This window comes from Eubalaena glacialis, chromosome 1 (genome assembly GCF_028564815.1).
Source record: "Eubalaena glacialis isolate mEubGla1 chromosome 1, mEubGla1.1.hap2.+ XY, whole genome shotgun sequence".
NCBI lineage: Eukaryota > Metazoa > Chordata > Mammalia > Artiodactyla > Balaenidae > Eubalaena > Eubalaena glacialis.
Window position 1 is genome coordinate 226,248,166 of NC_083716.1, and position 22,721 is coordinate 226,270,886.

General features: G+C 43.1%; 1 protein-coding gene across 1 annotated transcript in view; it reads right to left on the reverse strand.

The window, feature by feature from the left end:
- WDFY1 (WD repeat and FYVE domain containing 1) overlaps positions 1 to 22,721 on the reverse strand; it is a 50,597-nt gene that overhangs the window by 17,965 nt on the left and 9,911 nt on the right. Inside the window, exons 2-3 of the mRNA XM_061187934.1 lie at positions 11,055 to 11,122; positions 6,575 to 6,648 (exon numbers count right to left, since the gene is read on the reverse strand). Coding sequence (XP_061043917.1) covers positions 6,575 to 6,648; positions 11,055 to 11,122 — 142 coding nt within the window. The remainder of the gene's footprint in view (positions 1 to 6,574; positions 6,649 to 11,054; positions 11,123 to 22,721) is intronic.

A 22,721-nucleotide genomic window follows, 5' to 3' on the forward strand; every position in this document is an offset into this window, starting at 1 on the left:
CAATAAGAAAACAGTTATGGTTTTAAAAACAACAGGACCTTAACTTTCAAAAGGAAGTAAAATCCAAAAATGGCCATCACCAGCCTCGGGACTCAAGGTTAGCTACATAAGAACAATAGGGAATTGCTTCTTGGTCCTGTCCTCGGGTTACCATTTCTTTTGGAACCAGACAAGTAAAGAAAGTGCTGCTGACCAGTACAGCATTTTTGTCCAATTCTTCCTCTACAAATGAGTGGTCTGTATTTCCTCTCCCTCTAATTGCAAAGGAGGCATCTTGTTAATTTTGCTCTCTTGGCTTCACTAGAATTTCCTCAAGATGATACATACAAAGCAAAACTACAAAGACCCATTACTAACAGAATTCTCAGCACCAGTGAAAATAAGGCATTGGGTATCTGAGGCAACAGAAGAGGAAAATTACGTATATTTAATATATAAACACACAGTAAAAAGGAAATTTAGACACTGTGGGTGTTTTTTTTTTTTTTTTAATACTCCTGTATCTTCCAAAATTTATATAGACTACGTAATACTTTATAACTAGGAAAAAATTAAAAGTACATATTTCTTAATGAGAAAATGAGCCTCAGCATAAAACTGAGAAGATAAAACTCTAAAGAAAAAGCACTAATTAAAAATTCTATTGATCAGTGCTAAATTGATAAGTTCTTAAGAGTCTCGATAACATGGACATTATGAATTGCTGATTGGTCAGGACGAAAAAAAAAAAAAAAAACAACCTACAAAGGAATACTGATTCCTTGTCCTCCACCTTGGTTTTTTGCAAAGTACAAAAATGTACCAGCATTTTATATATACTAATTTCTATTCTGGGGAAATCAATAGATTAATACTAACTAATAATAAATTGGATTTACATTGCCCCTTTCCACTGAGGAGCTATAAGAATTTTTATATGCCATCCTATAACCGCAGAGAGTACCCTTGAACCACGAGCCACAAGAATGGTTCCTAGAGAAATAAATGCATGACCACTACCACCACTGGAGAAGGTATTTGAGGCTTGCACTTGTGGCTTCTCGTTACATATGTGTGCACACATCGCCACGATATTCCTATAAAATCTTCAGAAGAAGAAAAACAAGACCACCGGCATTTATTACTACACAACGTACACACAGCAGCCCCAAGCAGGTGGGCGCTGACCCCCAAGCCCGCAGCTCCCCAGCCCTCACCAGCTGCCCACTGTTGCGTGAACTGCTTAAGCAGAGAGCCTGTCCTTTCTCCTGGCTCTTTCCTTCTTGGCTTTTAAACACACTCAAGCCTTCTCTCCTTTACTTTAAAAAGCAAAACAAGCAAACAAAAAACAACAAAATTCTCTTAACGATACTAAAACTTTCTTCATCCCCTCCTCAGCCAAAGCCTTCTCTACAGATGAGCCCACACTCACCACGTTCAGGGTCTCTAGCTCCTCACCCCGGTCACTCTCGAATCCACCGCACCGCAGGACACCACCCCTGCTGCATGGGAAGGGCTCTCCCTGCAACCACCAGCTGCTGTCTAACTGCCATCCCCAAGGTCATGTCACTGCCCTGATCTTAGGCTCTCCTCCCACATGGCCCATTCCGCCTCTGTCTCCCCTGTGGGTTCCCACCCCCCTGACTTTCTCTTAAATGTTGATATTCCCCAGGGAACATGACCTTGGCCCTCTACTCTTCGCATCCTACCCGCTATCCCTAATTGACGCCAGCCACAGGTGTGGTCTCCACTGAGACCTAAATTGGGAGGACTCCCAACCCCGGCCCAGACCAACCCCTTGGGCGCATGAACCCAACTGTCAAAACTGAACCTGTCACCTTTCCCCTCAATATCAGCATGTCTCCTGTCTCAGGGAGCAGCTAACCGTTCACCATCATCTTGGCTCGAAACCGGAGCCATCTTATCAGCACTGCTCTCTATTAAACACCTACATCTAATCAAACATCTTCCACTTATCGGCACACTAAGCAAACAGACACCTGACCGTTCCATCCTCCCCCACCGGATGCTTTCCAATGGCTCCCCATCATGCAGTGATTCCCTAATGCACTCGATCCTAAGGGTCACCGAAAGACCTTGCTAAAATATAGATTCCCAGGCCCCTCCCTAGTGCTTCTGAAGCTGTGAGTCTGGCATGGAGCCAGGCAACGTGAATTTCAGTAAGTTCCCTAAATGATAAACATGACTGACTATGCAGGCTTGGGAAGCTCGGCTTATACGACGTAGTCCAGGCTCCTTGAGGCACGCTCAGGATCGCCATTTCCCCTTCCTTCCTGGTTGGCTTCCTCGTCAGCCCCACTCCTAAATCAGAGTCATTCAGGACTCAGGCCTGGGGCCTGTCTCTTCTCATTCTCTCCCCAGGTGATCACAGCTATTCTTATGGCTTGAAAGATGCCCTATGTGCAGATGACTCCCCAACCCGGGCTCCCACTGGGCTCCAGGCCTGCAAATCCAATGCCAATTCCGCATTGCCATTGGGTGTCTCACTGGTATCTCAGCTGTACAGCTGGTTCCTCACTGTCTTCTTTCCCTCTAAATGCCCCCTCTCCCCACATACCCCTAAGCCTTTCTCTTCTCAATAAATGATACCTCTGTCTACCAGTGACTCAAGCCAGAAACCTGGCTGTCACCTGAGTTGCTCCTCTTCCTCCCCTCCCCACACCCAACCTGCCACAGATGTATGTCAGCCACCTGCTTCTGTCCATCATCACCGCCACTGCCCTCTCACCCAGAAGGCGACAACACCTGACGTTCCCGCCTGCACTCTTGTGGTCCCTCAATCCACTCTCCACTGAGCAGCCAGAGTGATCTTTTAAAAATGTAAATTAAATCACGCCATTCTTCTACTGAAAACCCTGTAAGGGCTTCCCACAGATTTACAAAACTTAAAACTTCACCCAGACCTCCAAGGCCCTGCGTGACCTGGCCTCAGCCCACTTGTCCCCTCGCCCCTCGTCCTGCCCCGTCACTCAGCACCATCCAGCCAAGATGACCCCCTTCAAGTCCTCAGACACAGAGATCTTCCTGCCTCGAGTCTTTACTTGGACCTTCACGTCTGGAAAACTTACTCTGGCTCTGCCTGGCTGTCTCCTACCTGCCCTTCAGGCCTCAGCTGAATGTCACATCCCTGGAGCGGTCTTCCTTCCTGACGATCCTGCTTGCTAGGAGCAGGGCCACACATCTCTCTGGATTCCCTCTTTCACTGCGCCTGTTCACTTCTTCATAGCATCTACCACAACCTGCAACTTGATGTTCACTTGTGTATTACCTGTCCCTCCCACGAGGCCATAAGACTCCTGAGAGCAGGGACCATGTCCACCTTCTTCTTAATTAGCACTCTGCATGACACTAGTGCTGAACGCAAGGCTCCCTATGACCCGCTCCAGCCATCTCTTCAGTCTTATGTGCTTCATGCTGCCAAGCTGCTTCATTCTTGTTCCCTGCGCACACTCTGACTTTAAAAACCCCTCTGTCTTTGCTCATACTGTCCTCTGCGTCTGGAAGTCCTCCAACTTCCTCTTTCCTGGTTAACTCCTAGCCATCCTCTATGACTCAGCACAGTAACAGGCTGGCCTTGCCGCTCTCCGGCCAGGTGCAGGCACCGGTCTGTGCTCTCACTGCTCTGTGTGCAGTTCTGTAAAGCAGTGATACTCAAAGTGCAGTCTGCGGACCACTGGTCCTGATGAAAGAAGCAGAGAAACAGGCAATGTGTGTTCAGAAACCTTTACAGCAATTTAATATTATTATGACATCCAAGCAGACAAAACCAGCAAATTTCCTCAATCAACAATGTAATACCCAAAATATCAATCCAGCAAACTAAACTCAAAGCAAACCGAAGGAAAAATAATAGTGTTGAAATACATTATCAGAGAATAGAAAAAAACAATAATCAATGAAATCAAAACTGGTTCTTTGAAAAAATCAACAAAATTGACACACATTTAGCCAGAGTGGTGAAGAAAAAAAGAGAGACGACTCAAACCACTAAATTCAGGAATGAAAGGGCAAGCACTACTATAAACCTTACAGAAAGAAAAAGGACTGTAAAAGGCTGCTATGAACAATTACATGCCAACAAATTAGATAAGCTAGATAAAATGGACAAACTCCTAAAAAGACATAAACAACAAACACTGGCTGAAGAAGAAATAGAAAACCCATAACAAGTAAACAGATTAAATTAGCACTCAAAAAACTTCCCAGGATGAAAAGCCCAGGACAGATGGTTTCACTGGTGAAACTCTTCCAAGCTGAAGGTCCAAGTCTTTTACAACTCAACAATTAAAAAAAAAAAAAAAAAAGGCAAAGGACTTGAATAGATATTTCTCCAAAGAAGACATACAAATGACTAACAAGCACGTGAGAAGATGCTCAAGATCACTAGCTATTAGAGCAATGCAAATCAAAACCATAATGAGATACCGCTTCACACCGACTAGGATGCCCGTAATAAAACAAAAACAAACCCAGAAAATAGCAAGTGTTGGTAAATATGTAAAAAACTTAGAATATTTATATATTGCTGTTGGGAATGTAAAATGGTATAGCAACTTTGGAAAACAGTTTGGCAGTTCTGTAAAATGTTAAGTACAGAGTTACCATATGACCCAGCAATTCCATTCCTAGGTGTATATACCCAATAAAATTGAAAACTTCGGTTCACACACAAACTGTTATGCGACTATTCACAGCAATATTATTCATAATAGCCAAAAAGTAGAAACAACCCAACTATCGATCAACTAATGAATGGATAAACAAAGTGTGGTATATCTATGTAACGGAATATTATTCCACCACAAAAAGGAATGAAGTATTAATTCAAGCTACAACATAGATGAACCCTGAAAATACTATGCTAAGTGAAAGAAGCCAGACATAAAAGGATATACATCTTATGTGATTCTGTTTACATAAAATGTTTAGAATAAGCAAATCTCTGAATTCAGAAAGTAGATTAGTGACTGCCAGGAGCTGAAGGAAAGGGGACTGTAGTGAGACTGCTAATGGGTGCGGGATTTCTTTTTTTGGGGGGTGGAGGAGCTGATAAAAATGTAGAATTAAGAGTATTAATGGTTGCATGATCTTGTAACTATACTATAAAACCAATGAATTGTACACTTTAAACTGATGAATTTTATGGTATATGAATTGCATCTCAATTAAATATATGCACACACACACACAGTTAGACCCACAAAAATACCAATCTATAATAAGCTGAAAATTTAAATATCTGGTCCGAGACGTATAGCCTCAAAGAGTTATATGAGCTGTTGGCTGAATGACTAGTCCCTAGTCTTGTTTTCCTTCGTCCTCATCTTACACACACACACACACACACACACACACGTGCGTGCACTCTCTCCCACACTGTCCTTGCCCCAGCCTCCTCCTTCATGGGTTCAGGGATCAGGGATGCTACAGGACTCACGTTCCCTGCACGAAGGCTGTGCTTTGTGGGCTAGACTGAGCACCAAACCATCAATCATGACAGCATTCAGAGCTCCATGGAACTACAAATGGTCCCTGACTTACGATGGTTCAACTTATGATTTTTCAATTTTACGATGGTGCTAAAGCAATACACCTTCAGTAGAAACCACGCTTCGACTAATGTTGATCTTTTCCCAGGTGACTGATATGCCATACGATCCTCTCTCATGATGCTGGGGAGGGGCAGCCGCAGCCCCGCTCAGCCATGCGATCGTGAAGGTTAACAACCAACACACTTACCATCATTCTGGACTCATGCAATCATTCTGTTTTTCACTTTCAGTACGGTATTCAATAATTACATGAGATATTCAATACTTTATTATAAAATAGGCTTTGTGTTAGGTGATTTTGCCCAACTGTAGGCTAATGTAAGTGTTCTGAGCACGTTTAAGGTAGGCTAGGCTAAGCTATGATATTCAGTAGACTAAGTGTATTAAATATATTGTCTTTTTTTTTAATTAATTAATTTATTTTTATTTTTTTTTAAGTTTTGGCTGTGTTGGGTCTTCGTCGCTGCGTGCGGGCTTTCTCTAGTTGTGGCGAGCGGGGGCTACTCTTCGTTGCGGTGCACGGGTTTCTCATTACTGTGGGTTCTCTTGTTGCGAAGCACGGGCTCTAGGCGCGCGGGCTTCAGTAGTTGTGGCTCGCGGGCTCAGTAGTTGTGGCTTGCGGGTTCTAGAGCACAGGCTCAGTAGTTGTGGCACATGGGCTTAGCTCCTCTGCGGCATGTGGGATCTTCCCGGACCAGAGATCGAACCCGTGTCCCCTGAATTGGCAGGAGGATTCCTAACCATGGCTCCACAAGGGAAGTCCCAAATGTATTTTCAACTTACGATATTTTCAACTTACGATGGGTTTATCAGGACATAACCCCATCATAAGTTGAGGAAGATCTGTAGTTTACAATTAAGCACTAACTAAAATTAATCCATTTTTAGGCCTAACATCTGTACTGAATGAAACATTTTCTAATGCCAAACAAGCAGGCGTTCATTGTTAGCTTTATTTACACTGTCCAACAGGAGTGAACACGGGAGGTCAGTATAATGAATACATTCTGGAAGCTACCTACCATCACGGCTCCGTTATCCTGGCCCACAAATATCCGTCTGCTATCGTGATGGTAAGCCATAGCAGAGCAAGGAGCTGCCAGAAAGACAAAGACCACGTTACGCACAGAGCTAAGCATGTTAAGTCATTGTTCAAGGCACATTATTAAAAAGAGCTATAAAACTTAGGTTAAAAGAAAGAGGGCAAAAACACTTTATAAAAAAAAAAATTACTAAAATTCTGTTGTCTTAGTGTAAAATTTTAACTTTAACAATCTTCCAAGTTACTTTTATAACTTTGGGTGAAGCGAGCTCCATGAAGTTTCATCTGATTGAAACTCCTACCTGTTTCTGGAAAGGTCTGGGGTCCAGTGCTTAGAGCAGGTGATCTGTTACCCAAATTCCACAGGTCATCCTGCCCCTCCCGCTTCCCCATCACACGTAAAACAGCACCTAGCATCTGTGGAAAGAAGGGTTCCCAGCACCACAATTCCCTTTCCGTGGCATGTGAGCAAGCTGGGAAAGCCACTTTGGGATTACTTGTTTTTTTTTCCCAATGATGAAAAAAATGTTCCGTTTTGTGATGACTCATACAACCCTAGTTTGTGGTAATGAGTTGTGAGGGGTAGACATGTTTCTTTGTCCATAGCATGTCATGTGACTAGGACAGCCCCGACTCTTCCCATGTATGCACCCCTCTTCCAGCTTCTACACAGTCTTCTTCCAGAAAGCATGGGCCAGAGAATGAGTTTCACAAAGGAGAAACTCTAAATCGTCTCCTCTGCTAAAAATCAGAATTAAAGTGATTTAGAAAATGGAACATTTGGAAAAAGAAATGTTTGGGTTCACTTCAGCCTTAAGAATTTTAATTGACTGTGGAAAGAAATGCATGCTAGGAAATAAACAAACAAACGAGTTTATTTTGAAATAAAACTTCTTAAAAAAAGTAAAAGAGAAAAATCTTATAAATGAAGTTACCATTTGAAAACAGTTTAAAGTTCTCTAACTACAATGGCTGATATTCTCCACCAAAGGAAGAAAATAAACTACAATACTGAATTGTACTCAAAGGCAGAAACATCGTTAGCTGTATGATCAGACTATTTCAGTTGCATTCAAAAAACTATCTCGTTGAAATGCAGAGACCAAAACTGTCTACATACAAAACAATTAGAACTGACTACAAGTTTGTACACCCTTATCCACCATATTGATGTTTGAAACCACAAAGAACGATCATGTTTAAGAATTATAACCACAAAGATATATGTATCTTCATACAAAGTGCTTTTTAACAACCACGCATAAAATTATCTTTGAGAAATCAAATCTCTTTGATGATTTTAAAGATTCACTGTCATCATTTTTGCTTGCTTTTCAGTTGGTACTAAATCTTAATGCTTTAGTTTTAAGCTTCTTTTCAATTCTTTTTATGCCCAATGCTATAACTAACTGTACATAAACATGTTAAAATCTTTTGTGTAAAAATTACAATGTGCTGAGTAATTTTATAAGACTAGAGAATTCTCACATATTTTAAAAAAAAGCCTCGCTAGTTTGCCTTGTATCTAAAAATGTCCTGGCTTTTTTCCTAGAAGGGAAGTTTCTACTGAGATAAACCATAATTTTTTTTTTTAATGTGAATGTTCACATAGTTTTATAAACAAGCAAAACACAAATCATCTTTCAAATCAGTGACCTTTTAAAAAGGCACCATTGCAGTCCAAAATCATATGCTTAAAACTTTAGTTTTGTAAACAAAGGGTTTTCTGGAATATAGTCAGGCTCTTTCATTTATGTATTCCTTATGGCTGCTTTCACATTACGATGGCATGTTGAGAAGTTGTCACAGAGATTGTTTGGCCCATAAAGCCTAATATTTATGTCTGGCCCTTTGCAGAAAAAGTTTGCAAGGGGACCCACCCCATATTGCAGTGAGCAGCACAGTTTTGGAGTCAGATGGGCATGAACTGGAATTCCAACCTCTGGCCTCAGTTTCCTTGTCTACTAAATGGTGAAAATATCATCTACCTTATATAGCTGTTGTGATGATTTCATAAAATAGTACCAAAAAACAAAAATGCATGAGGCACATAGTAGATACAGAAACTAAGAGTTACATTTTTCTTCAGCTAAAGCAGATTCTGAAAGTTATTTTTGTTATGTGAGGTAATGTTCTGAATCATAACTGGTCCACGTACAGCAACATTCTAAGGTTTGCTTACTGATCACCTCTGTCAGGTCACAGGAAACAAATTGGTGGATGACCACTAAAATGTCCTCAACTGGGTAATCTGCAGACAGTTTTTAAAACCAACATGGCACTTTTCTTCTCATACTTCAGATTTAATTTTAAAATAAAACAGACAAGCAGTTATTTCTCAAAATTCATTCTGTTTTCTTCTGGCAGGGTTCTTGCAATTTCATCAGTGGACATTGTTCCAGATGGAGGTGATAAAGAGGCATCTGGAAGCAACAGGCTGCATACGTGTAGATACAAACATGAAGGTGTCAGTCACCCACAGCAGAGATGTGTTTTTACTAGTCTTTCCAGCCACAGCGCTGGAAGCTACTTCTGGAGGGTACAGTTAGGCCAAGATAGCAAGGGATGGCAACAGAGAAAGCAAAGCCATGTGCCCAAGACCCAAAAGCCAAGGAAGAGTGTGCACTGCTACTGCTAGGTTCTGGTGCCCTGGGAGAGAAATCAATTACAAAGTGAACTAAATATTTGGGGGAAATACAAGCCAAGGAGTCACTGAACTAAACACTGGACAAACATCTATCTCAGTCTCTCTCTGTTCTTAAGAGCATGAACTCCAAGGTTGAGGTCTCAGGAGATTGAGCTGTGGCCAGATTATGAAGTGCGGGGTAATGGAGAGGAGGGAGGGATAACAGCAAGAGCGTTAGCAGGACTGTCCACAAAGACGGCAAAACATCCCCCAGCACAGGTAGCAGGTCCCCAGGCTGTTGCTATTCCCGGCTATCAGATCTATCACTGGGTCACTGGAAGTAAGGAGTTATCTGTCTAAGAGAAGTCTCTTATTTTTCAGTTGGGTAAAGGATAGGCTCAGAGGCCCAGGGTATCCCACCTACCTCTGCCCTGCTCCCTCAAAATCCCAAAGTAAATTTATCAAACGGGCTCCATAAGCACATTCACAAGACATCAGCCGCTTCCTATTTCACACTGAGTAACCAAGGTGACAAATCCACAGACACACACGGACACAGGACGGGAGGTACTACTGCCTGGCACAGTAAATCATGATTAGGGTTTCAGGCAGTCTTGACACACTGCATATGGTAAAGTTTTATGGGTCCTTTTATAATAGTTAGCTTTATACCAGTATTCCAAAAAGTCCACTTCATTTTCATTGAATGGTTATCAAGATAGAGAAGATAACCAGCCTGCCCAAGCTGTCAGTAGAAGGCAGAACAAATGAAAATCCTGATAAACTACTAATTATTTGTGGAAATGCTTATAGGATCTAAACCCTGCACGTACCCTGCGATAAATATGCAAATGAGAAAGTGCTAGCCAAGAAAGGAGGTGCTTGGAAGGATGACTCAGGCTGATATAAGGGATCTGCTGAATAACTGGCAGCTCTGTGTTTGTAAGAAACTCCACAGCCCCCGGAATAACTCTTATGGGAGCTATGAACCGTGTCCACAGCGTCTGGAACTAGCAAACACTCTTCTTTGGAGAACTTCGTAACAGTCGTCACTAGCAAACCGGCAAGCCTGCTCCAGAGCCTTTTGTCTTTTCCTAGGGGATCCTCTGATTATTGAAACCTTAACTGAGGAAAACCCCTCATTAAGGACCAAAACCACCAGGAAAGAAGCAGCTACGGATGCCTTCCGTGTGGCCACTGGGGGTGGTAGGACTCAACCCCAGCTTGGACCTGGGTGGTATCCAGGCACTTTTTTCAAGAAAGGATGGAGAAGTGGGAGAGAAGGATGCAAAGCTGCTTAGATCTGCAGGAAGGGCTGGATTTAAATGTTATTTTATGTCACTACATCTCAGGGCTGTTCTAAAATCTCAATGCAAAAGCTTTATCGTCAGGGTTTATTTTTATAACATATTTGACTACTGAGAAAAATCTTCATGTAGAATGCATTGTGCCTTGGACCAAATCTCTCAACAGTACCCAGAGTTTATGAAAAAGTTGGGCAAAAGGCCAGTTAAGAAGGCAGAGCCCTGTTTTAGTGTCAATATCAGCTATTACTAAGAAGAAAGTTACTACTAATAGAAGTTGGCAAAATGAAGACAAAGGAAAATGGAGGAGGTGGGAGGCTTTCCTCTTCCTTTTATTTTTTCCAGTTCTGTTCAAGTCCGCTTCAGTTAAGCCGGTAGACCCAGCTTCATTCGCAAGAGAAACAGAGTTTTCCCGTGGTTTAACACAGCCTATCAGAGGTATTAGGCAACTAAGAAGCTCATTTTGAAATCTAGCGGCATTTTTTTAATCAGGAATTTTGAAATTTAAATCCTCAAAGACAGCTACTCACAGGCCATTGTGTGGTAAATGCTGGGCCAGTACTGACCGCTGTCTCTTTTCAGCCATACTCGGATAGTTCTGTGGAGAAAAGAAAAGAAAAAAACGAGTAGTCTTTAGTAATTTTACCTTCTTTTCCGCTCCAGGCAAACTTTTTATTTTATTTTCAATACTGTTTCCCATTGACCTTATAACATTATTCAACTGGACAAATTAGACAAATACACACACAGAGTATTATGGTATACTTTATACTAGTATATATGTGTATATACACACACACATGTTATATAGTTACCTACAGTATGTCCATACGTGTTAAGTTATGCAGTAACTAGGAGTCAGGATTCTAAATAATTTTAATAATATGGAAAATGTTCATTATATAATGATATACAAAGAAAGCTGAGAACTATTAACTACTTTCCTTGGCAACAAACTGCAAACTTGGTCGCTTGGCTGTCTCAGCCAAATGAGAGTCGTGGACGTAAATGGAAAGAAAATGTTTCTGGAGAACTGGGAGAGATGTGCGTACAAAGCAGAGCCCACACCACTGCTCGTTCACAGATAATTCCCAGTCGTCTCGGCCCCGGGAGGAAATCCTTCCACACCCATCTCTGAGCCTCTCCTTTCACCACAACGCACACAGAGAGATGAGGAAATCCTGGACACAGGCAGGAAAATGACACACGACCAAAACAGCCAAGGTTTAATATTTTGGCTTATCACCTCAGAAGAACAATATGGAATATTTCTCCAGCACTCATAGAACCTCCAGGAAGCTCTGGGCCTCTTCCTCTTCAGAGTAGGACACTCACTGCCTTTTCCGGCACAGCCGTGCTCTGCCTTCGCAATGACTCCTAACTGTCTCAGTGTCCCTTATTGTCAGCTCTGTCACACTCTTGTATTTCTAACAGCAACGCAGATTCTGGCCCACAGCCAGCACTGAATGAATGGTTGCAACCTTGAACTAAAATACAGTAAGGCTAAATGTTGACACTATGTTTCCATTCTGCTTGAAGTTCAAGACAAGTAAGACAGGTCTATGAGGATAAAAATCAGAATAGTGGTTGCTTCTGGGGGTGAGGACAGAATGCAGTGAAGGGATATGAGGGAACCTTCTAGGGCCACGGTAAGGCTCTGGGGAGTAGGTGACGCGGGTGTATGCATTTTTCAGAACCTGCCCAGCTGCACTTAAGATCTTACAGATTACTGTAAATGATTAGAGCCAAATAAAAGAAAATAAAGACCAGATGTTGACTTTCATTCATCCAAATAAATAAGATGACCTAGCAGCACAGCGGGAATCATGCTATCTTAAATGTGAACTGACCGTACAGGCCTTCGTGTGGGAACAGCCATTTGTACAACACGACCCATCTTCCAGCCACTGCTAACTGGTCACGATGGAACCTTTGGCCAAGTTGAATCACTCAGAATTTTTCTCTACATCCCACCTCTGATCACAACTGGCCAGACCAGAAATGGGATCCGTCAGTTCCTTCCCTGGGAAATCAGAAACCAGGAGAGACAGACATAGATCAGTGTGTCTCCAGTAGTTGAAATGACTGTTTCTGGCCACACATTTGGCAATTTGGACTGGAGAATTTTGTACGTTAATAAAAGGGAAAGAAGGAAGCCGACCTAAAAGGAAAAGCAGGAGCAAGCTGGAGACAGTCCAGGTGGAGAGGCCCCCATGCCAGCTGCTCCTGAGGCCGCTATTTCCCTAGACTTGGGTTCCGTGAGGCAGATGCCCCAGCATCTTCACCATGAACACCCTCAGCGGCTTAAGCGAGTCTGAGTGATTTTTGCTATTTGCAGTCAAACAGGTACTTATACACTGTGTCTGCCTGGGACACCAGGAAGACTCTCGGACACCGTCTCTTCGTTCAAGCACCATTAAACAAAGTCCTACGTGACAAAGTTCACAAGGCAAGGCAATCAGGCAGACTCCTTCAGGAGTACCTATATTGTGATAGGAAGTTCTAGAAAATTCAAGTTCACATCCAAAATTAAAAGGGAAAGAGAAAGATCAGACTAAAGCATCTGTGAACAGACCTATACTTTTTACTGTTTGTAGTTCGACATCTTAAATCAAAATTTGACACTCTTTGAGGTAACGTTTTAAACCACTGCTATTATTTGTGGGTTCTTGGTTACTGTTCGTGATTATTTAGTTTTCTTCTTCCACAAACCTCAGAGGTTAAGACTTTTTCATGGAACAGATCTTTCTAGTTTGAAACCATTTAAATGAAGCTATGAAAAATATTTAATGGGGACTTCCCTGGTGGTGCACTGGTTAAGACTCCACCTGCTAATGCAGGTGACACAGGTTTGAGCCCTGGTCCGGGAAGATCCCAAATGCTGCGGAGCAACTAAGCCCGTGCGCCACAACTACTGAGCCCATGCGCTGCAACTACTGAAGCCTGCGTGCCTAGAGCCCATGCTCCGCAACAAGAGAAGCCACCGCAGTGAGAAGCCCACGCACCACAACAAAGAGTAGCCCCTGCTCGCCACAACTAGAGAAGGCCCACACGCAGCAACGAAGACCCAATGCAGCCAAAAATCAATAAAAAAAGAAATTAAAAAAAGAAACTTAATGGCATGGGAAAATGTTCATGATATAATGTTAATTAAAAGCCCTATACAAAACTGATAAGTGCAGTATACCAACTTTATTTTACAGTACATCTGGTCAAACCTCTCGATCCAACTACCAATCTATGGGAAATGCAGAGGAACATAGTATACATCACCACTGGGGTGCATTCAGCAAAAATCAAGACTGCAGGAAACTCTATAGACAAATGACCCAGTTTCCTCAACATGTAATTTGCAAGGGGGAAGAAACAGAGATGGAGCACCAGCCTGTGACTAAAGAGGTCTTAACAGGCACATCAAACACTCTCAATGTGGAGACTTGGTTAAATCCTGATTCAACCAAACTGTTAAATATACATATATTATTATGAAACAATTGAAAATACATACAGTGACTAGATATTTGATATTAAAAAATACTGTTTAGGGACTTCCCTGGTGGCACAGTGGCTGAGAATCTGCCTGCCAACACAGGGGACACGGGTTCGAGCCCTGGTCCAGGAAGATCCCACATGCCGCGGAGCAACTAAGCCCGTGTGCCACAACTACTGAGCCTGCGCTTTAAAGCCCGTGAGCCACAACTACTGAGCCCACGTACCACAACTTCTGAAGCCCGCGCACCTAGAGCCCAATCTCTGCAACAAGAGAAGCCACCGCAATGAGAAGCCCGTGCACTGCAACGAAGAGTAGCCCCCGCTCGCCGCAACTAGAGAAAGCCCATGCGCAGCAACTAAGACCCAACAACGAAGACCCAATGCAGCCATAAATAAATAAATAAATAAATTTATTTAAAAAAAAATACTGCTTATTTCTTTAGGTGTGATAATGGTGTTGCAGGTTTTTGCTTGTTTTGTTAAGAAGTAAGCAGTAATGCTTACCTGGGACACTGGCCCTTGTCTCTGTTCTCAGCATGCCCACCGCCGTCCAGCCCTCACCACTCACGCCTCAGTGCAGCCTCCTCTCAGGTCATGTGGTGGGCTCATCCCTCTGGTCCACCTCAGGCATGTTGACTACTGGCTACATCTCCCAAGGAACCATGCATCCCACTGCTCCTGTGTTCAGAGCCCACCGGTTGTTGTCGCAAATCAGGGGTTCAACTGACATACTTATGATTCCCAGACCCAGACCCTACATCCCAGCAAGCTGTCAACCTCAGATGCCCCAAATATGCTGAGCTCAGGTTATGTCCTAATCCCTCCTCCCTCACCACTCTACCAAGGACTTTTATCTCTAGGCAGTAGTTCATCTGGGCAGCACCCGCAGGATGGGTACCATTTCAGCATGACCTCCCTCACCTAAATTAATCAATAGAAGGTTGTAATGATGATCCTTAGGCCTGAACTACTAACACAATATTACATTCTGTTGACTATATTTTATGTTACTTAGTACAGAATGTTTATGGATACATTTCATTACTTATGTTCAACATAGGGGATGAAACAGGAGTTATAAGAAGTTAAAGGCCATGGGAGGGATACAGCCAAAAGCCTGGGGATGCATGGAGCCCCCAGAATCTGGACAAGGCAGCAAGAACCCTATCCTGGAGCCTCTGGAGGGACTTCAGTCCTACAACACCTTGATCTCAGATGTCTGATTTCCAGGACTGGGGGAGGATGAATTCCTGTTGTTTTAAACCACTCAGCTTGTGGTCATTTATTAGAGAAGCCACAGAACAGTCACACAGACCCTGCTCTGTAGGATCCTGGAAATGCGGGTCTCACCAAAGGCAGACAGAGGCTGGATTATGGAACCCTTAAAGTCAGCATTGGGCCCCCAGAAATCCTAAAGCAGTGGCTGGACACCAGAGTGTTGAGGGGTCAAGACGAAAGCCCTAAGGGTGCTGTCTTCACGCGGCCTCCCCAGGTTCTTACACCCGTACATGTGGGGGGTAAGTATTTCAATCCTGATTCAGGACCTTTAACATTACCATCCACACTGTTAATTAAGAACTCACCAGTGGAGATTGGTTCAAGATGGCAGAGTAGAAGGACGTGTGCTCACTCCCTCTTGCGAGAGCACCAGAATCACAACTAACTGCTGAACAATCATCGAAAGGAAGACAGTGGAACTCACCAAAAAGATACCCCACATCCAAAGACAAAGGAGAAGCCACAATGAGATAGTAGGAGGGGCGCAATCACAATCAAATCAAATCCCATAAGTGCTGGGTGGGTGACTCACAAACTGAACACTTACACCACAGAAGTCCACCCACTGGAGTGAAGGTTCTGAGCCCTACATCAGGCTTCGCAACCTGGGGTTCCGGCAACAGAAGGAGGAATTCCTAGAGAATCAGACTTAGAAGGCTAGCGGGATTTGATTGCAGGACTTTGACAGGACTGGGGGAAACAGAGACTCCACTCTTGGAGGGCACACACAAAGTAGTGTGCACATCAGGACCCAGGGGAAGGAGCAGTGACCCCATAGGAGACTGAACCAGGCCTACCTGCTAGTGTTGGAGGGTCTCCTGGAGAGGCGGGGGGTGGCTGTGGCTCACCGTGGGGACAAGGACACTGGCAGCAGAAGTTCTGGGAAGTACCCCTTGGAGTGGGCCCTCCCAGTGTCTGCCATTAGCCCCACCAAAGAGCCAGGTAGGCTCCAGTGCTGGGTCGCCTCAGGCCAAACAACCAACAAGGAGGGAACCCAGCCCCTCGCATCAGCAGACAAGCAGAATAAGTTTTATTGAGCTCTGCCCACCAGAGCAACACCCAGCTCTACCCACCACCAGTCCCTCCCATCAGGAAGCTTGCATAAGCCCCTTAGATAGCCTCACCCACCAGAGGGCAGACAGCAGAAGCAAGAAGAACTACAATTCTGCAGCCTGTGGAAGAAAAACCACATTCACAGAAAGATAGACAAAACGAGAAGGCAGAGGACTTGGTACCAGATGAAGGAACAAGATAAAAGCCCAGAAAAACAACTAAATGAGGTAGAGATAGGCAACCTTCCAGAAAAAGAATTCAGAATAATGATAGTGAAGATGATCCAGGACTTTGGAAAAAGAATGGAGGCAAAGATCGAGAAGATGCAAGAAATGTTTAACCAAGACCTAGAAGAATTAAAGAACAAACACCTAGAAGAATTAAAGAACAAACAAACAGAGATGAACAATACAATAACTGAAATGAAAAATACACTAGAAGGAATCAATAGCAGAATAACTGAGGCAGAAGAATGGATAAGTGACCTGGAAGACAGAATGGTGGAATTCACTGCTGCAGAACAGAATAAAGAAAAAAGAATGAAAAGAAATGAAGACAGCCTAAGAGACCTCTGGGACAACATTATATGCAACAACATTCGCATTATAGGGGTTCCAGAAGGATAAGAGAGGGAGAAAGGACCCGAAAAAATATTTAAAGTGATTATAGTCAGAAACTTACCTAACATGGGAAAGGAAATAGCCACCCAAGTCCAGGAAGCACAGAGAGTCCCAGGCAGGATAAACCCAAGGAGAAACATGCCGAGACACATAGTAATCAAATTGACAAAAATTAAAGACAAAGAAAAATTATTGAAAGCAACAAGGGAAAAATGACAAATAACATACAAGGGAACTCCCATAAGGTTAACAGCTGATTTCTCAGCAGAAACTCTACAGCCAGAAGGGACTGGCACGATATATTTAAAGTGATGAAAGGGAAGAACCTACAACCAAGATTACTCTACCCAGCAAGGATCTCAGTCAGATTCTATGGAGAAATCAAAATTTTACAGACAAGCAAAAGCTAAGAAAATTCAGCACCACCAAACCAGCTCTACAACAAATGCTAAAGGAACTTCTCTAAGTGGGAAACACAAGAGAAGAAAAGGACCTACAAAAACAAACCCATAGGGCTTTCCTGGTGGCACAATGGTTGAGAATCTGCCTGCCAATTCGGGGCACACGGGTTCAAGCCCTGGTCTGGGAAGATCCCACATGCCGCGGAGCAACTGGGCCCGTGAGCCACAATTACTGAGCCTGCACGTCTGGAGCCTGTGCTCCGCAGCGGGAGAGGCCGCGATAGTGAGAGGCCCGCGCATCGCGATGAAGAGTGGCCCCCGCTTGCCACAACTAGAGAAAGCCCTCGCACAGAAACGAAGACCCAACACAGCCATAAATAAATAAATAAATAAAAACATCTGATTGTCTTAAAAAAAAAAAAAATCCTTAACCTCATTTCATTTAAAAAAAAAACAAAACCCATAACAATTAAGAAAATGGTAATAGGAATATACATATCGATAATTACCTTAAACGTGAATGGATTAAATGCTCCAACCAAAAGACACAGGCTCACTGAATGGATACAAAAACAAGACCCATATATATGCTGTCTACAAGAGACCCAGTTCAGACATAGGGACACATACAGACTGAAAGTGAGGGGATGGAAAGAGATATTCCATGCAAATGGAAATCAAAAGAAAGCTGGAGTAGCAACACTCATATCTGAAAAAATAGACTTTAAAATAAAGAATGTTACAAGAGACAAGGAAGGACACTACATAATGATCAAGGGATCAATCTAAGAAGATATAACAATTACAAATATATATGCACCCAACATAGGAGCACCTCAATACATAAGGCAACTGCTAACAGCTATAAAAGAGGAAATCGAGAGTAACACAATAATAGCAGGGGACTTTAACAACTCACTTACACCAATGGAGATCATTGAGACAGAAAAAAAAAAAAAAAAAAAGAAGTTAAAGGCCAACTCACCTCTAAGCATTAAATCTGTTCAAGGATTCTACTCCACTTGCAAAGACAGGACAGCAAAGGCCAAGGCACTTGAAGATGAGAGCACCGTACAGCACCTTCATTCACTCAAAGGGATTAAACATATCTGTCTGGTTTTTTAAGGGTCTAAAGACCAGAATGCTGATGTAGTCTAAAAGCCCCCAAATCAACCCCAAAAGTTGTGGGTCATGAATGCATTGGTAGCTCAATAGAGCCCTCAGTGGCACATGCTTTTCCCTGAGTCCTCTTGAAAGAAGAGTGATTTCAGACAGCACAGAAGTCACTGTGAGCAGGAAACCTTAAAGGTTGTCTCTTCCATCCAATCATCTAACCTGGAAAAGTCAAATTTTAACTTCATGCAGCTTAGTCCAAGGTCAAAATGGGACCTACCTAGACCCCAGCATCTTTGAAACACAGTATTATTTCCTTTGGAGGACAAACATCAGTTACTACCATTTGGTCTGCACCCAGCTGACACACTAGGAAATTGGCAAGACTTTAATTATCTCTTGGGGTGTTTCATTTGGAAATTATTTATCACATCCAGGCTGAGAGAAGACCATCCTTTTTTGGGACTCAGGTTCCAAATCAGGCAGCCTACCTTGATAGTTGGCTCTACCCCTGTACTCACACTTTCTATCTGGAATTCCCTTCCTTCTCTTTTCAAGCCAAACTGTTTCCCTTCCTTGGGGGATGCATTAAACTCTCCCACTTCTGAGATAAAAATCAAAACGATATTAAATTTAACTCCTAATACTCCAGCACTCTCAAGAAACTATGATATTAAACAAAGGTGTATAATTTCTACTAAGTAATATAGAAATTTGTTTTGTATTGTAGTCAGAACATGCCTCATTGGTTTAAAAAAATGGTTATAAAAACAGGCTTAAGTTGGGCTGTTTATTTAAAAAAAAATCAACAAATTCCACAGACTAAAAAAATTTACTATTCAGAAAACTGGAAACAAAATCTACTAGTCACAATAAAACAGTTTAGTAACATTTTACAGGCGCAAACTATTAAAAACTCTAGGATGATATTAATGAACGATATAATCACCAAAGTGCCAGGATCAGATGGCTTTATTTTTCCAAAAACCACAATATTTTTCTGCCGAGATGAATGTCTAAGTCCCTCTCTGACTGAAGTAAAACAGCTTAACTTTTCCTTCACTGTTTTGACAACCTACACCCACTCACCTAAACTCATTTTATGTTTGGCTTGCTGCTTATTCTACCCATTCTTCTAGTAGAGGGATCTTGTTTGATGTTCCAAGACTGCGTCAATCTGGAAAAAACGTCTTTCCTTAAAACCAGAACCTTAGAAACATGTTCATCTTTGCCAAGATCTATTTTTAAGTTGTTTTAAAAACAACAGTCTGATATTTTTCCAAAAGGTACTTAGAAAGGAAATGTGTCATTTCTTTCAGAGCCTACACTACTATAAGTGCTTTTCAATCTTCCCCACGCTTCTGCTGTGGAGGGCTGCACCATCAGTCTCCTTTGCCCTCCTCGTTTGAGAAGCATGAACTCATGTAGGGCTGCAGTGTTTTCCATGGAGACACGAGAGGAAGTCTCTCTGTAAGGCTATAGCCCCACTGTATGCACATCAAACCATCATCTTATTTGTCTCGTTGTTCAGCACGGTGGATCATCATCCATTTATTTTCTAAACAAATGAAATGCCAAAGTTGGATGGTATTTCTTTATTTTAAATATTTCAGACTGAAATGTGTTTAAAATGTATTGCCGGGCAGGGCTAAGCAAAGGAACAACTGAAAACAATAATAACATGCCATTTCTAGGGCTCTCATGACTTCCTGTCAGCATTGTACATTAGAGCTAATTCTTTGGCAAGAATTTTGCTCCACATAATGAGAAACACGTTTCCTGCCTAATAATAATGATAACAGTAATAACAATGATGATGATGATAACGACCACAATAAACTGATTTAGGAATTCCAGGCTTGGCAATTGACCCTGAAGAAATTTTTTAATAGATGAAAAAAAGAACTACATATTTTTAAAAGTTCATATGAGCATTATTCAAAGGAGTAAAGTTAGGGGAAAATGTTAAATAATGAAATGGGTTAATGACACATTCATTCAGTTGCCTATATAGTCATTAAAATTAGTTATGAAGACCATAGAACCATGAAAAAATGTTTATAATATATTAAGGTGTTTTTTTTTTAAGCTTAACATAAGATGATAGAACTAAATTCCATAACTGTGCTGAGTCGGGCTGGGCAGGGAGGACAAGGAGGCTGATGAAGGGCAGAAAGACGGAGAGAAGGGAACACGCCCGCGGGGCAGACAAGGACTCTGGTTCCTGGGGGGCGGGGGGGAGGGGTGCTCCCCAGAGAAAAGATGTGGAGCAGCTGAGACGCGGGAAAACAGCAGGGCCACCAACAGTTAAACACCTCTTCATAAGCCTCGAGGCACATAAGGACTTACCTTGTCTGATTTTCAAGTGTACCTATCTCAAATTCTAAATGTAAAAACCGTCCCCTCCCTGGGAGCGTGCCCGTTAAATCATTACCACTGAGAGCAAGTGAGGCTGAGGAGTAAAACGGGGGTCAGACTGAAGCTCTGGCGCAGCTGCAGGCACTAGAATCAGAGGCAGTTTCAAATAGGGCTCGACCACTTTCCTTTTTTCAGTGCAGCAGAGTCTAAGAGGCCCTGTGCCCCCAATGGAGTCTGTCAGGGAATCCGCTGCACCCATGGAGGTCAGCGCAGAGGAGTGAAGAGGGCCTGGACACAAGGGCTAGAGGTGCTGGGTGGACGGGGCCTTGAGAGCATCAGTTACGCCCCGGGAGCAGTGAGCAGGGGCAGAGTCGGCAGAGCTGGGCAAAGAAGTCCCGTGCAGAAAGGCAGGAAAGAGAAGACACCAAAAGGCACAGGGCTCGATGGCCTGAAAGATACAAGGCAATAAACCGCGCCTCTTCACAAACGTGTCCCCACTTAACTTCTCAAAGTTCCCAGAGAAGAACTCCAGTGGCACAGACGCTACCTCCTGCCTTCTGCATATGCACTGGGAGTCTAGAAAAGCTGTGGTCTGTTGAGAACGTGATGCCACACCCTCAAGGCAAAGATGACAGCCAAGACCTCCATTTTATACTTAGGGAGGCAGAAGTCAGGAGGGAGAAAGTCCTAACATCAAACAAACCAACAGCAGCCCTGGATCAGATTTTCTAACTCTGTCTACTTATTCTGCCAGAAGGTGATGAAAATTCACATTTCAAAACAATACCAAAGTAAATAATTCAAAGCAAAGAAGCTTTATATGGTAATTAATTAATATATAGAACAATTTTTTAAAGGGCATTCAGAAAACTCTACATTTTATCCTCCAAAGCAGTAACTCCTGAACAATAAGGAAACATGAAGCATTAAATTCCTTCTTTCTCCAAATAAATGCAGAATGTGGAAAAGTCCAGGTCTAACTCCAAAATTCTCACTTAGCTCAAAAAAATTCTGACTTCTGTGCTCAATATGTACAGTGATTCTAACAAAATCTCTGACTACCTCAAGATCAACTACAGTATACGATACAATATGTAAGTGCTTGAGGTAGCAAGTTGCAAAAATGGGCCCAATTCTTTATGCCTCCCTGCCTCCCTGCCCTTTACAATGTGACACTGTAGCTCTTCCCATCAAGAGGTGGAAGCTACTTCTCTGATCTTGAAAATGGGCTGCCTTGTGACTTGCTTTGGCCAGAAGAACGTGGTTGTAGCAATGCAGTGCCAGCTCTGAGTAAAGAGGCCCTCTCTTGGAAGCCTACCATGGTTACATGAACGAGAGGGGCTAGCCCGCTGGAGGATGAGAGATGGCACAGAAGACAGCCCCACTGTGCCAGGTGAAGCCATCCTCCACAGGGCTGCGGCTAGCAAGCCACGTGAAAGAGACGGGCTAAGATGAGCAGGGCCAACACGTGTATAAGTGAGCCTGGATGTGACCAGATGGACTGTCTAGGTGACCCATAGGCTCATGATCAATGATAACACTTGTTGTTTTAAGCCACTGAATTTTCGGTTGGTTTGGGACATAGCAATAGCTAACTGATACAATGTTATCTGTTCCAAGCAGTATATCTTTAAGAATAGCTATGGGGGTTTCCCTGGTGGCGCAGTGGATGAGAGTCTGCCTGCCAATGCAGGGCACACGGGTTCGAGCCCTGGTCTGGGAAGATCCCACATGCCGCGGAGCAACTAGGCCCGTGAGCCACAATTGCTGAGCCTGCGCATCTGGAGCCTGTGCTCCGCAACAAGAGAGGCCGCGACAGTGAGAGGCCCGCACACCGCAATGAAGAGTGGCCCCCGCTTGCCGCAACTAGAGACAGCCCTCG